Source organism: Sinocyclocheilus grahami, unplaced genomic scaffold, assembly GCF_001515645.1.
Source record: "Sinocyclocheilus grahami isolate Dianchi unplaced genomic scaffold, SAMN03320097.WGS_v1.1 scaffold60.1, whole genome shotgun sequence".
Lineage (NCBI taxonomy): Eukaryota > Metazoa > Chordata > Actinopteri > Cypriniformes > Cyprinidae > Sinocyclocheilus > Sinocyclocheilus grahami.
The window spans coordinates 294,820-308,358 of NW_015505239.1; the positions used below are offsets into that span (position 1 = coordinate 294,820).

General features: G+C 34.8%; 1 protein-coding gene across 1 annotated transcript; it reads right to left on the minus strand.

Annotated features, from left to right (window-relative positions):
• Positions 1-5,909: 5,909 nt before the first annotated feature.
• On the minus strand, positions 5,910-12,492 carry LOC107584427 (solute carrier family 2, facilitated glucose transporter member 11-like). The gene is made up of 13 exons (XM_016271040.1): positions 12,441-12,492; positions 11,057-11,178; positions 10,593-10,691; positions 10,310-10,470; positions 10,014-10,138; positions 9,767-9,896; positions 9,412-9,560; positions 8,463-8,650; positions 7,273-7,383; positions 6,878-6,979; positions 6,582-6,657; positions 6,335-6,462; positions 5,910-6,227 (listed from the first exon to the last, which is right to left on the minus strand). Exons 2-13 carry the CDS (start codon positions 11,075-11,077, stop codon positions 6,009-6,011), a joined length of 1,509 nt encoding a protein of 502 aa, XP_016126526.1. The 5' UTR covers positions 11,078-11,178; positions 12,441-12,492; the 3' UTR covers positions 5,910-6,008.
• Positions 12,493-13,539: the final 1,047 nt, after the last annotated feature.

Genomic DNA, 13,539 nt, shown 5'->3' on the forward strand with positions numbered 1-13,539 from the left:
AAAAAAAATGCATTGCTTTTGACATGTATGTGTATCACGTGTGTCTCTCAGCTTCCAGATTGTTGATTGAGGATGATGCCCCAAACTTTCAGAATGTACCTCTAGGTTATTTTTGCCCAGACTTACCTCACCGAGAAGCATAACATTAGCAAGCATTACAATTTTAACAGTCTAAACAAAAGTTTCACAATCAGAAAACACTGAGACTGTGTAATTTGCGCAGCTGTTGCAGTCCAATGACCATTAACACCTAGATATAAAACATAAATTTTTCTGTATGAGTTACTTTAACAAATACTTAAATGATTTTAAATCCTTTAAAACTTCAGGCTAAATAATGGCTGTTAAAGGGTTAGTTAAGCCAAAAATGAAAATTAGCCGGTGTTTTACTCACCCTCGAAGCATCCTAGGTGTATGTGACTTTCTTCTTTCAGACAAACCCAATCGGAGTTATATAAAAAATTGTCCTGGCCCCTCCAAGCCTTTCAATGTGGGGTAAGCGGGTGTTGGTTGTCAACAGTTCAGAAGACGTGAAATAAAGTACGCACATCCGTAATAAAATGTCCCTCACACGGCTCCGGGGGGTGAATAAAGGCCTCCTGTAGCGATTCCATGCATTTTTGTTAGAAAATTATCCATATTTCAAACGTAAACACTTTTTTTCTCACTTCTGCTGACTGTGGTACGCGGAAGCCGTTCAGGCGGATAACATAAGACGTATGCGTCGTGTGTGCGCCTCTGAGAAATGCAGGAGCAAAGGGAAAAAAAAATTTGGTTTCTCCTCTTCGAAATCCTCCGACATTTTTCTTTACAAATCCTCGTTTTGTGCTTCTAATTCGTGACCGTTTTGTCTCCATGTTCTTCACTAATCACGCAACACCGACGTCCTACGTCATCCGCCTGAACGGCTTCCGCATATGACAGTCAGCGGAAGTGAGAAAAAAGTGTTTATTACGTTTGAAATATGGATATTTATCTTACAAAAATGCATGGATTAGCTACAGAAGGCCTTTATTCACCCCCTGGAGCCATGTGAGGTATGTTTTATTATGAATGCGCGCACTTTATGTCATGTCTTCTGAACTGTTGACAACCAACACTCGCTTACCCCCATTGAAAGTCTTGGAGGGGCCAGGACAATTTTTATATAACTCTGATTGGGTTAGTCTGAAAGAAGAAAGCCACATACACCTAGGATGCTTCGAGGGTGAGTAAAGCACAGGCTAATTTTCATTTTTGTGTGAACTAACCCGTTAACTTAGTAATTTTTGTGGTGTTTCTTTGTTTATCATTGGTAGTTCTGAGACAGATTGTTTTGGCTCACAAAAAGTGTGTCCATTTTTAATGTCCAACAGGGACCAGTTTCAGGTTTCACTGTAAGATATAGCAAGAAGCAAAGAATATATTTTATTAACTTATTGTCCAAGTCTCCTTTACGCAAAGGTATATATTGAGTTTTGTTGCGATGTGCTATTTTCTTGAATCATGCTGCTGATAGGAGGATGGCACGAGAGTGATGACATGTATGTATGAGTACACGTTTGTATGCTGTGGTCTCTCCAATGTCCTTTATCTCTAGAATGTAATATAAACAGAGGGCTTTTTAATCTTTTTTTAATATATCAGAGTGGTTCAGTACATTCCTGCTTAATTTAAAGTCTTGTCACTATACATGACGTAACATTCATATATATGTATATATACAGTATATATGTATGTATGTATGTGTATATATATATATATATATATATATATATATATATATATATATATAACAAATATGTATGGCCAATTATATTAGTTTATGTAAACGGGTTCCTTGTAAATAGATATTTTCCTTGACCTTGTTGAATGGATGGATCTTTATTTTCTTGTCGTCTTTTTTTTTTTTTTGGAGAGTAAGTTTTAACAGAATTGTTTTAAGTTGTTATTGACACATCCATAATTTTGTTGTGTCTTTATTATTATGCAAATATTTGAGTGTGTGTTTGGTGTTACCCTGTTCCTATTACTCTAAATGCAGTGTTAATGCTGGTTACCATTCCTTTTATTTTACCCTGCAGGTTATTAGGATAGTGTACCATAAATGTATTTGGAATGGCAGTTTGAACAACGTTGCCGAGGTTTTGCAAGCGGTCACTCATGATTGAAGCTACGAATGACATAATGTACACACACAAAAAAAATCTTTATTTTATTACCTTATGTACTTGTTCGACTTACTGTTTTTATGTGCAGCCGTAAAATCTGAAGCGGACTGATCTGAGCAGTGGAAAGCCTGCAGGTTTTTTAGCTTCAGCCTACTTATTTGACTAATCATTGCTAATATCAGATCATAGCATCTGTTAATTGATTGCAATTTTACAATTCTAATAGTAACAATCATTGTCTGCCTAACTGTAAGTGTAAGTTATTTTTATTGTTGTTATTTGTGTCTTGTATGGTGTTCTGGCTTATTACATCACTGGAAATGTTTGTTTGTTTTCTTGCTTATCTATTTGTATATTTGTATGTTGCAAAGTGCCTTCCCAGTACTGATTGTGAACAGCGATGGGTAGGAAAAATCTGTCATTTAAAGGACCTATCTTATAAATACCATATACAAACAGAGTTGCATTGACACTTTTGTATAAAGACATGCACATAGAAAGGTGTACATTTGTACGTTTGGTATTCTAACTTTTTTGTTTTCTGACAATTTTGTTTCTCTGCAATTTATGTCACAACGTTGATCAATTTTTGGACATTTGGATATAAGCATACTTTTCTATTGATGTTTGTTTTTGTACACTGTTTTTGTGTCTCTATTTGGTACAGAGATGTGTATAAAATAAAATTGTATTTGAAAATTTTCTTTCTTGTAATGAGCACTTCAGAACATAATTGTGCATATTGTTCTAGGTTATTTTGTGTAAAAACAGTGTGACTCTGGCAACCTGCTGTGAAAACAAGTGTAGTTTTCTGTTATTTCATACTTGACTGGTGAAACTGATCCAATCATAACATATATATATATATACAGTATATGCATAAGGTTATTAAATGAGGATTATTTGGTATTAAGGCCAAAATATAACAGAAAACCAAAATTATGCTTTTCATTATTGCTAATATTGTACCTTCACATGCAAGCATGAATCTTTGCATAGACCTGATGAGTGCTGCCTTGATGAGGATTCCAAAATCTCTTTCCTGCTGCTTGTCTGATTGAAAGTCATAATCATAAAGATACACAAGTAATGGCCCAGTAACAATGACAAGAGGCACAAAATATTTGCTTAAAGGCTTATTTTGACACCAGTTCCAATAAAGAGTTAATCCATTCTTTTGAATGAATGCAATTTTGAAGCACAGATCCAAGGTTAAGACATCAGTGACTATCAGTTACTGCTTCATTAATGAACCACATCTATTTATGCATATTTTTTCAATAAACAATTCCAACCTGAGGCTGCATGTAAGGCCACATGTCTCTGAAATAAACTAGCCACACATCTAACCACACAAACTAACCACATATTCTCATTTTATTTATGTGCAATATTGCATAATGCAGTACAGCACTCCTTTTTTGTGTTTCCATTTGTATTATAAGCCTGGCAGCAGAAAAGTAGAAAATATGCATAGGAAATGCAGAAAGTCACACTTACTGAGAGTTGAAATGTTGAAAATGTAACTTGAAAGAACAGCAGTGTACATCAGGGTTGAAGTGCAGTAGATGAATAAATTAACCATTCAAATGAATACTTCCTTTTTTATAAATTGAAAAGAAAAAAAATCCAAAAGAAACTGAATTATAACTTCTCTCACCCTGTGCCCCCGCACTCCAAAGTCCATACAACTTGGTGGATGTTCATCTGAGGACTAAGGTAAATATTACCTTAAATGAAAATGAGAACGATTTTACAGTCAACCCAAAACAATAACCAGCACAAAAAGTACTTTGGTTAGATCCAGTGTAACCTGTAAGCAACCCCCTTTTTTATTTTTTATTTGTACATATTTCAGGCTCAACAGAACGTTTATTTCCCTTCGTTTGGATTTCTAAACCAATTCTTTAGCTCATTGACATAATAACAATTATAATTTTGACATTAGTAGAAAAATAGTCACCTAAACATAGTTTATTACAGTTGTTCAGAGTTAAATTCGAATACAGACAGTAGTATATCAGTCCACAATACAGATTTGTGTTACATCTGTTATGATGCAATTTTATGCAGTAATGTGCAAGTATCTTTGTTTAATTAATTTTTTTTTTTTAATGTTTTTCGACTGTCGTAATTTACCTTAACATGATAGATAAAATAGGCCGTCCTAATAAATTAAAGCTTTTGAATGTGCAAAGGCTAATGGAATTAAATGGGTTTCTAAAACCAAAAACAAAGCAGGCTATTAGGCTGATTGCGTTTTTAAAAAAAAGAACCCATGCTGAGCATAAAACAACCTGCAGCCCTTTTTAAAAGCGCGAGAAAGCCTGAAGCCATAAACACACCTGTTGACAAGCACACATACTGCATGCACAGAAATATGGAAGTGTGTTAGACACTTACACAGTTGGATTAAAACGTGCACACATAAAAGCAGGCACATTATTGTGTACCATATATAGTACACTGCACTTCTGTTGAAGTGTTTCAATTATTTACATCTTTGCACTTCTGTTGAAGTGTTTTAATACTTTAAATGTATGTACTTTTGTTGAAGTGTTTAATTTCCTTACATTTGCACTTCTGGTGAAGTGTTTTAATTATTTATACTATTATGAATATACTATATATGAAGTCACTGTCAGTGGCACAAGTAATTATTAAATATTGTGAAAAAATTCTATAAAGAAATTGTATAATGTCCCATCATAAGCAAATGTATAACCGAAGCACAAACTAGCTGAAAATGTGTGTCCCGTTTGTAGGATAAAAATGTGTATTTTAAGAAGCCATTAAAAAAAAAAAAAAAAAACTTATAGTGTATTTAGAATAAATGTATTCACATTAACATACAGTTTACCAATTTGACTTCACCCTAATTTTAATAGCTAACCCATTTCACAATAGCCAAAAACCAAACTGCCAAATGTGTTTTTTTTTTTTTTTTAAAATTAACAACTTCAGTATTAATAACTTTGATGTACCTTATAGTGTATTTAGAATAAATGTATTCACATTAACATACAGTTTACCAATTTGACTTCACCCTAATTTTAATAGCTAACCCATTTCACAATAGCCAAAAACCAAACTGCCAAATGTGTGTTTTTTTTTTTTACAAAATGAACAACTTCAGTATTAATAACTTTGATGTATGAGAATAACACATCAAGGTCTGTAGCTTTTTAACAGCCCAGTCCAGTACAAAACTACATTAAATGAGTTAGCTAGGTGACCTAAAACAGTATGTCCTTTTAAAGTTGGCAGAACTTTAGGTACGGTTACCCATTTGTGCAGATAATCTTGCAGAAATAAGCATCAGATTTAGAAGAATAGTCTTGTTAATCTGTTCTAAATACCAGACAGAATCACGTGTTTACTATGAACTAAAGCTCTCTGTTGCCATAGAATAGCTTCAGGGGTTCGCCGCCGTATGAGTGTTGCTGAGTCACACTGACCTTAAGGAAAAACATTCAGCAGAAATGTTATAACTGCACACCCTCAAAGTCAACGTACCTAAGTGTTATCTTAAACCATCTCCTGTATCAAATGTTCTAACTAAACTACAAAAAGATTTTGTTTTTCTTACCTGATGGGAATCATGGTAAAGAGAGCAACAGAGAACTTCTTTTCATTTAATTTCCAAGCAGTTAAGTCTATGGTTAGCAATATCTTGTACTAATGGATGAATCAAGTAAGCAAAGCAAGTCAGTCAAGTGATGAAGAATACAATATTTAATCAGCAAGTAATGCATGTACAAAGATGTAAACTTACTGCAGGATGAAGTACAGTTAAGGCATAATTTTAAAGATATTTTTCTAAAAATATTAATTTAGTTTGTGAGAATTTTTAACACTCTATAAGGCAGTGGAGTGAAAGATTTCCCCTAGTTGGTACTGAGCTTGTTTTCCTTCTATATCCATCTTCACCTGTCCACGGTAGTTGAGTCTGTAAAACTCTTTAGTGATCATCGATAAGGTCTTTCCCTTGGTTTCAGGTAGAACCATCTGAATATATAAAGCAGTCAAGAGGCACACAGCCCCAAATGGCACAAAGCAATACTGCCCTAAACCGCTCTGCAAAAACACACACAGAGGACATTCAGAAGAAAAGGAAATCCTATTCTTAATGGGTATTTTGTCAAATATGTCAGATATTAAGACTATTTTTTTCAAGTTCTCACCACAAGGAAAGGGAAGATCATCCCGATAATGAAAAGGTTAAGCCACATTAGAGAACCAGCGGTCATGTAGGCGGCAGGACGTGATGTTTGGTTAAAAATCTCTGTTGGGAGGATTCCAGTCACCCCAGCTAGCGTATGAAGAAATGGACACAGTGTTGATAAATGCCAAACCACAGTATAAAATAACACTATAGAATTGGTTGCATTATTTATACATTCTACTGTATGTCAGGGTGTTGTAGTTCACCTGGTCCCATGCCAAAGCTGAGAATGTAGGTGAAGATGCAGGTCATGCTCAGGTAAGGCATCCAGCTAACCATATTCTATTGGGTGAAAGGTAAAACCAGATGTCAAAGTTATAGTTAACCAAAGATGACGACACATCATTCAGTTGAACACTCTAAATGACGATAAAGTTAATGTTGGACATTATCTGTTCACTTTAAGGTTAAACATTAGCTTGTACATAACCTTTCACGTGACTACAGTATGTGTGTGCTGGTAAAGGGAAAGAGGGGTAATGCAACATTGAATAATACACACCTCAAGTGAAAGAGCCACAGTAAAGACTATAGCCCATCCTGTCATGAGAACATAGCCACCCATCAACATCAGCCTCCTACCCAACCTTTCTATCAACAGGTTCTGCACACACACACACACACACACACACACAGAGACACATTTAAAATTCATGTGTGGCCTTGTCATTCTACACAGAATTATTAATTATTCAATTTCACTATTAAAATGGTAATCTAGGTTCTGCAACCAAATTATATCTTGGCAAAAGGGACTAAAAGGTTTGTCCAGCCCTGACTGATCAGCCCAGAATTCGAGATGAATTAATTCACTCAAACTATGCAAGTGGGTCAAAGGATTGCCTGTACAGTTCTGGAACAGTTACATAATTGATAACAGATTAATGGAAGACTCACACATAGAATGCAAGCGGTGAATTCACACATCCCAGTGCCAATGGCCATATATTGGATCTGTCCTGCAGATATACCCGCTTCTTGGAACACATATGATGCATAGAAGTAAATCTGAGGATTGAAAAAAATGGTCCTTAATCTTTTGAAATTCTGAGTGTGCAAAACACACACACACACACAAACACTTCAAATACTTCTGAAGCATTTTGAGTTATGTAAAAAAAGTGTTATGTACAGGAGAGATTTACCTAAGCTTTATGCAAGGCAAGTCAATTAGTAATTTGCTGTTTTAGTTCCTCATTTAATTTACAGGAAAGAATCGAATATGTTTTTCTAAGGTTTTAAACAGGTAACAATTAACTACAAATGTTGAATAACTTAAGGGAATTTACTAAATAAATGTTTCTTTTATTACAATATTAGAAGTGAATATATAACATTAATACTCAGCATTTTTGAAGATAAAAATTATATTCATTACTGTTCATGTTTGTGGTCAGTAAGATCTTTTAATGTTTATAAAAGAGTCTCTTATGCTCACCAAGGCTACATTTATTTGATACAGTAAAAACAATAACATTGTAAAATTTAAAATAACTGTTTTCTATTTTAATATATTTTAAAATATAATTCATTCCTGTGATGGCAAAGCTCAATTTTCAGCAGCCATTACTCCCGTCTTCAGTGTCGCATGATCCTTCAGAAATCATTCTATGTTCATTTGATGCAAGAATAATTTCTTATTATCAGTTTTAGAAAAAGTTGTGTTGCTTTTGTGGACATTTAACAGTTATGTACATTTTTTAACTTTTTTGAACTAATAATAATAATAAATGAAATATAATTTTTTTTAAAACACCAATTTTTTTGAACATAAGTACAAATTTTTTACAAATTATAAGTTTAATATTTTGTCTAATATTAAGACATGAACTAATCTATTTTAACTTCTGATAAGTGCTTTGTGTGTCTGTTTGCATGCATTTTTATCCCCCAGAATCATGAAGACCCTTTCAAATATTAACATAAAGCCTGCAACATAAGCATTCATTCTCATGATCGGCTGGGTGTGTTTTTTTTGGTTAACATTCACTTTATGAAGCAATACACCGGTGATCCAGTTACACTTGAATTTCGAACTAAGAGCCAAAGATATAATGACACAGAATTGGACAGAGGCAGGGACTCACCGAGTCATTACCACACAGTTGCATGGCACTGCTCAGGACCGCCACAGTGATGAGCTGCCAGCGGACGCTGCGGTCAGTAAAGAGCTCCCACGGCTGTTTGGCACATTCTCCCTTTGTTTCATTCTGTTCCTGCAGAATCTCATCCAGTTCTTCTCTCTGCACCTCACAGCCTCGCAGACGCTGCAGTGCTGCGGAACAAACATGATTAATGTAGGCTATATAATCATGCATGAGAATTACATGCTTTGTGAAACACAATAGGAGATATCTAACGTTTTGTACTATTTTTTTCTATCCAAAAGAAGCGAATGGTTTACTTTCATTGTATGGCCAAAAGCAGCTTTGACATTCTGGGAAAGAATTTGAATTATCCCTTTTTTTTAAAGTGTTAAAAGTTATTGAAGTACCGGTACATATAATATTGTTTTATCTGTACACTCTTAAAAATAAAGGTTCCCCAAAGAACGTTTCATTGAGTACCCTATTGAAAAAAACAGCATATGCTGGTTAGGTATGTTTTGAAGCATGGCAGCTGGTTTGAGCTGGTTCAAGCAGGTCCTGAGCTGGTCCTAAGCTGGTCCTAAGCAACTATCTCCTTCTCAGGACCAGCTCATAACCAGCTTATAACCAGCTCATGGCCAACTAAGGACCAGCTCAAACCAGCTGCCATGCTTCAAAACATACCTAACCAGCATATGCTGTTTTTTTAACAGGGTAGTTCTTAAAAGATTCTTTTTTTCTTCTTTTTTGTAATCTAAAGAACCGTTTTCCACTATAAAGAACCTTTTGTGCATTTGAAAGGTTCCATGGATGTTAAAAGTTATTCACAGAATCAAACCTTTACTTTTCAAGAGTGTAGACTTCAGTGAGGCTGTCATACTCTGTATTGCAAAGAATGTAGCAATATACAGTATAACTGCACCAATACTTAAAACTCAGGCTCTCATACCCATTAGGCAGGCCTCTTTGTCTCCACAGTCAATGAGGAGGTAACGGGGACTTTCTGGAAACCATGGCAAGGTGAGGAGTTGGATGAAGCCTGGGATAGCATTACTAGCCAATAAGTACTGCCAACACGGCTCACTACCTAACAACTCTCTGAAAAAAATACAGGCATTTTAAAATCAGTCATTTCAGTCATACTTGACTATTTAATTTGGGCAAAAAATAACATTGGCATACTACGTATTTTCAGTGCACCTCATAAAGTACTCAATACATTTAAAAATATTCTTCACATTACATAAGGAAATGGTAATCGCTCTCATTAGCGTCGTAAGAGATGCGTCAAATATATAACTTACTTCAGACTGACCACCTGTCCCAACACCAGACCAAAAGAAGTGAAGACAGCTGAGGACAGGGACACAGCCCCTCGTAAGTGCTTAGGTGCACTCTCACCAAAATACATGGGCTGTACATTCATACTGATGCCTGAATAGAAACAGAGAATATGGTTTATAATAATACCAGGAAGAAACTAGTAATCTCAATGGCAAAATATAAAGGGTCTATTAAACTGCATTTGCAGGTAAAATATATACACAGTACCTGCATTTATGCCAACCAAAAATCTGGAGATGATAATCATCTCAAATGACTTTGCTGTTCGGCTTAACAATGCAAGCAATGAACTTGATAAGAGAAAGACATTGTTCAGCAACATACTCTTCTTCCTTGGAAACAAGAACATAACAGGGCATACTTTCAAGATTTATTACTTATTTCAAGTTTACAAATTTTTTACATTAAATCATCAAGTCTAAATAAATATGAATAAAACAATTTGCATGGAACATGAACTTTATCATGTAAATTATACTGTACAACAACAAGATTAACCGTACCTCCCAAAACGTACTGACATTGGCCCTGCTATCAGGGCCCCAATAAAGCCGCCCAATGAGAAACTGGAAACAATAAAGGTCCATATCAGTGTGAGCTCGTAAACCCCCAACTGTATTCCCCATCGCTCCAGAAATGTCTCATTGACAAAGTTTTGAATGAACTGCAGGAAGGAATACAGTACAGAAAACTGGTAACTGGTCTGAACAGACACAGAGACAACTAATATGAAATTAATTTAAACATTTTTACTCTTTCGCAACACAAAATTGATGAAACACTTACAACAGTCGGTGCATTCATTATGGCCAGGTTGTATCCATATTGTAGAGTTCCCCCAATAGCTGTAGAGGTCACCATTAATACCAAAGTGTATGCACGACCCTGTGTAGACAAATAAACTAACAATAACAGGCATTTAATGACAAAACAAAGAAATCAACTTCACATCAAAAATAACAACAATTAAATTATTACATTGATTTACTATTAAACATTTAGTTTCTAAGTGTCAACGTTATGTGTATAGGCCTGTGGAAGGTATTTTTAAAAAGTCCCATGATGTGCTCTACAAATTTGTTTTAAATGTATTTAAAACTAATATTATTATTTAGTATTTTTAAAAATAATATTTTATTCAAATGGAATTATTAGTAGCAGTTATATGTGACTTTACAGTGAAACTCACAACTTATTTAATTTAAAAACAAAAATCTGACTAAAAACAACACCAGCAATAAACAGTCTACCTTCTTCTCCTTTGTGGCCATGCTGTCCTCTTTATATGTATTAAAGAATCCAGATGATGAAATCCAAGAATAAAGAAGGTAGTTGTCAGTTTGTGCTCGCCATTAAATGAGACACTGATGCTCTGAGAAAGGTGCGTAGAAAAGAGAGTTCGAGACTATGACACACGTATACAAATGTCAATAATAAGTAACCTCAGAATAGTTTAACCAACCACCCTCTTGACTAGATAAAACAATGTTGTAAAAGATTTTCGAATTCTCTTGAGAACTCCTGTTGAATTAATCTATCCTGCTCTTTACAAACCATACATTGGCACTATGTCCACATGAAAGTCCAAGTCCATTTGAAAGAAAATGAGATCGAATTAAACTGCAGTTCAACTCCACCTATCGGAATATACATATAACTGTGTAGGTACTGTAAAACGGAATATTTACGTGTTATTTTTATTTATTTATTATTATTATTTTTTTTTAAATAAATACATTTAGCTTGTTTTACATTCAATCATCACATGTAGGCTACCTAAATGTTTATGGTATAGAACAGCAGTAATAATATTAAGCCTCTCCATACATTCCATTAGGGGGCAGCATAACATTATCATATTTTGGCACTCCTGAATTTTGCACTGGAACAAAAATAGGTTTTTGGTTGACCTATCAATAAATTAGCATTTAATACAATCTTTGGATAAGCTAAAAAAAAATGCTCTTGAGATCAGTTTAGGTAACACAAAGAAATGCATAACTGACCTAAGACCTCTGTGGACATTTGGGTTCTTCCCCTTAAGTGTTGTAACAGCAGACCACTAAGAGCGATCAACCAAATCAATCCAGTCTTGAATCATTTTAACTAGGCAATATGCATACCCGTGGGAGTGGATTAGAAGAAGCCACGCCACTTCTAACATTTATGACAATAGAAATATAGATAAGATGTTGCCAGGTCAGTGTAACCAGGACTCTACTCCCTCTAAAGAAATAACTGACCAATAATAAGGAGCTGTATCTCACGCGTTTCTAGTAAACGTTTAACAATGATTTTAAAACTTAATTCACTCTGTAGTTAGTTCTGAATATCAACGCAGTCAAATTTTTTTTTACATACTTAAAAAAAGAAAAATAATTATTACATCGAGAAAAAAAAAAGAGTTATACAACACTATCAGATCTCCATCAACGCAGGCGCGCACAACAGAAGGATGTCAAGGGTGTGGAGAGGGTTCTGTGCTAGGAGTGATTATAACTAGTAACGTAGTTTTGTAGTTAACAATGTTTTACCACTTATCTCGTGATGGTGAATATTAGAAATAAATATATATAGTTAGGGCTTCATATGACGTCAGTGGTAAGACGGCGTTTGACTTCAAGTTCAAAATACCTGAGTCGTGGCATGGCGTCGTTTGTCGAGTAGGACACATGAAACTATGAAGGAAGACATACACAGCGTTACTATGGAAGTCAGATTTCTAACCTGTGCAACGGACTATCAGTAATATTGTCCAATCTAAAGAATACGACCGTGCCCTCATCTATGTTGGCAAAGATAAATGATTTAAAATAAAGAGACGACGCTGCAAATCCTTCACCAGCAAGTCACTTAAACGCCTTATAATGATGTATCGTGCTTTTTGGGATACAATATTCCTTCTCACCGGTGAGTAAAAGTGTTTCATGTTGTGTTCATTCAATTTACGGGCATTATTTTTATTAAGTAACTCTGAGATGTAAATAATGCGTCAATTAATGAAGCAAAATATTAGAGTTAAACGTATGAAAAAGTTTAGCCTAAATAACCCACATTGCCTCAAGTGGAAACTTAGTCAAACTATCAGAATCTTTTTCATTCAGAGGTTGAACTGAATCGGAGAGCTGTGAATACACTTTTGCAGTTATTTTATGTTGTGCATGTGATTTTCCAGTAGTGTTTTATATTATAATTTTAGCATCGTGATTTGACACTCATTAGGGGTCCACTTCTCTCCTGACACCCACCGTTTCATTCTCTTAATTAGTAATGACAAACTAATGTTATATAATTATTCTGCTTTGTTGTACAGATTTTTTTTTAGCTTGATAGTATGAAGAATGTGCTGTGTTTATCCAAGGCACTGAAGAAACAGTGGTTTGCTGTCCTTTTTTGTCTAGCAGCTTCTCTGGCTCAGTAGTCTTGCTCCTGTCATTAACAAGGTTAACAGAGCTTAGTTTAAATATAGAGCCATTCTTTAGCGTCCATCTTTTATGGCTTTGTTTCTACAATGAAGGCAAGTTCTTAACTCGGCAAACAGATTCAGAGAAATTTTGTAAAGATTGAAGGAATTTTAAAATCAGCTGGACATAATGTGTGTTGTTGCTTTCTGTGCTTTTAATATTAAGCAAATGTTTATGCATTAGATCATGACTGGGCGTTTTTAAACCTGCCTGATGCAGGATGCTCTATGGTAAAGCATTAACATAACAGTACGAATTTCTTGTGCAAA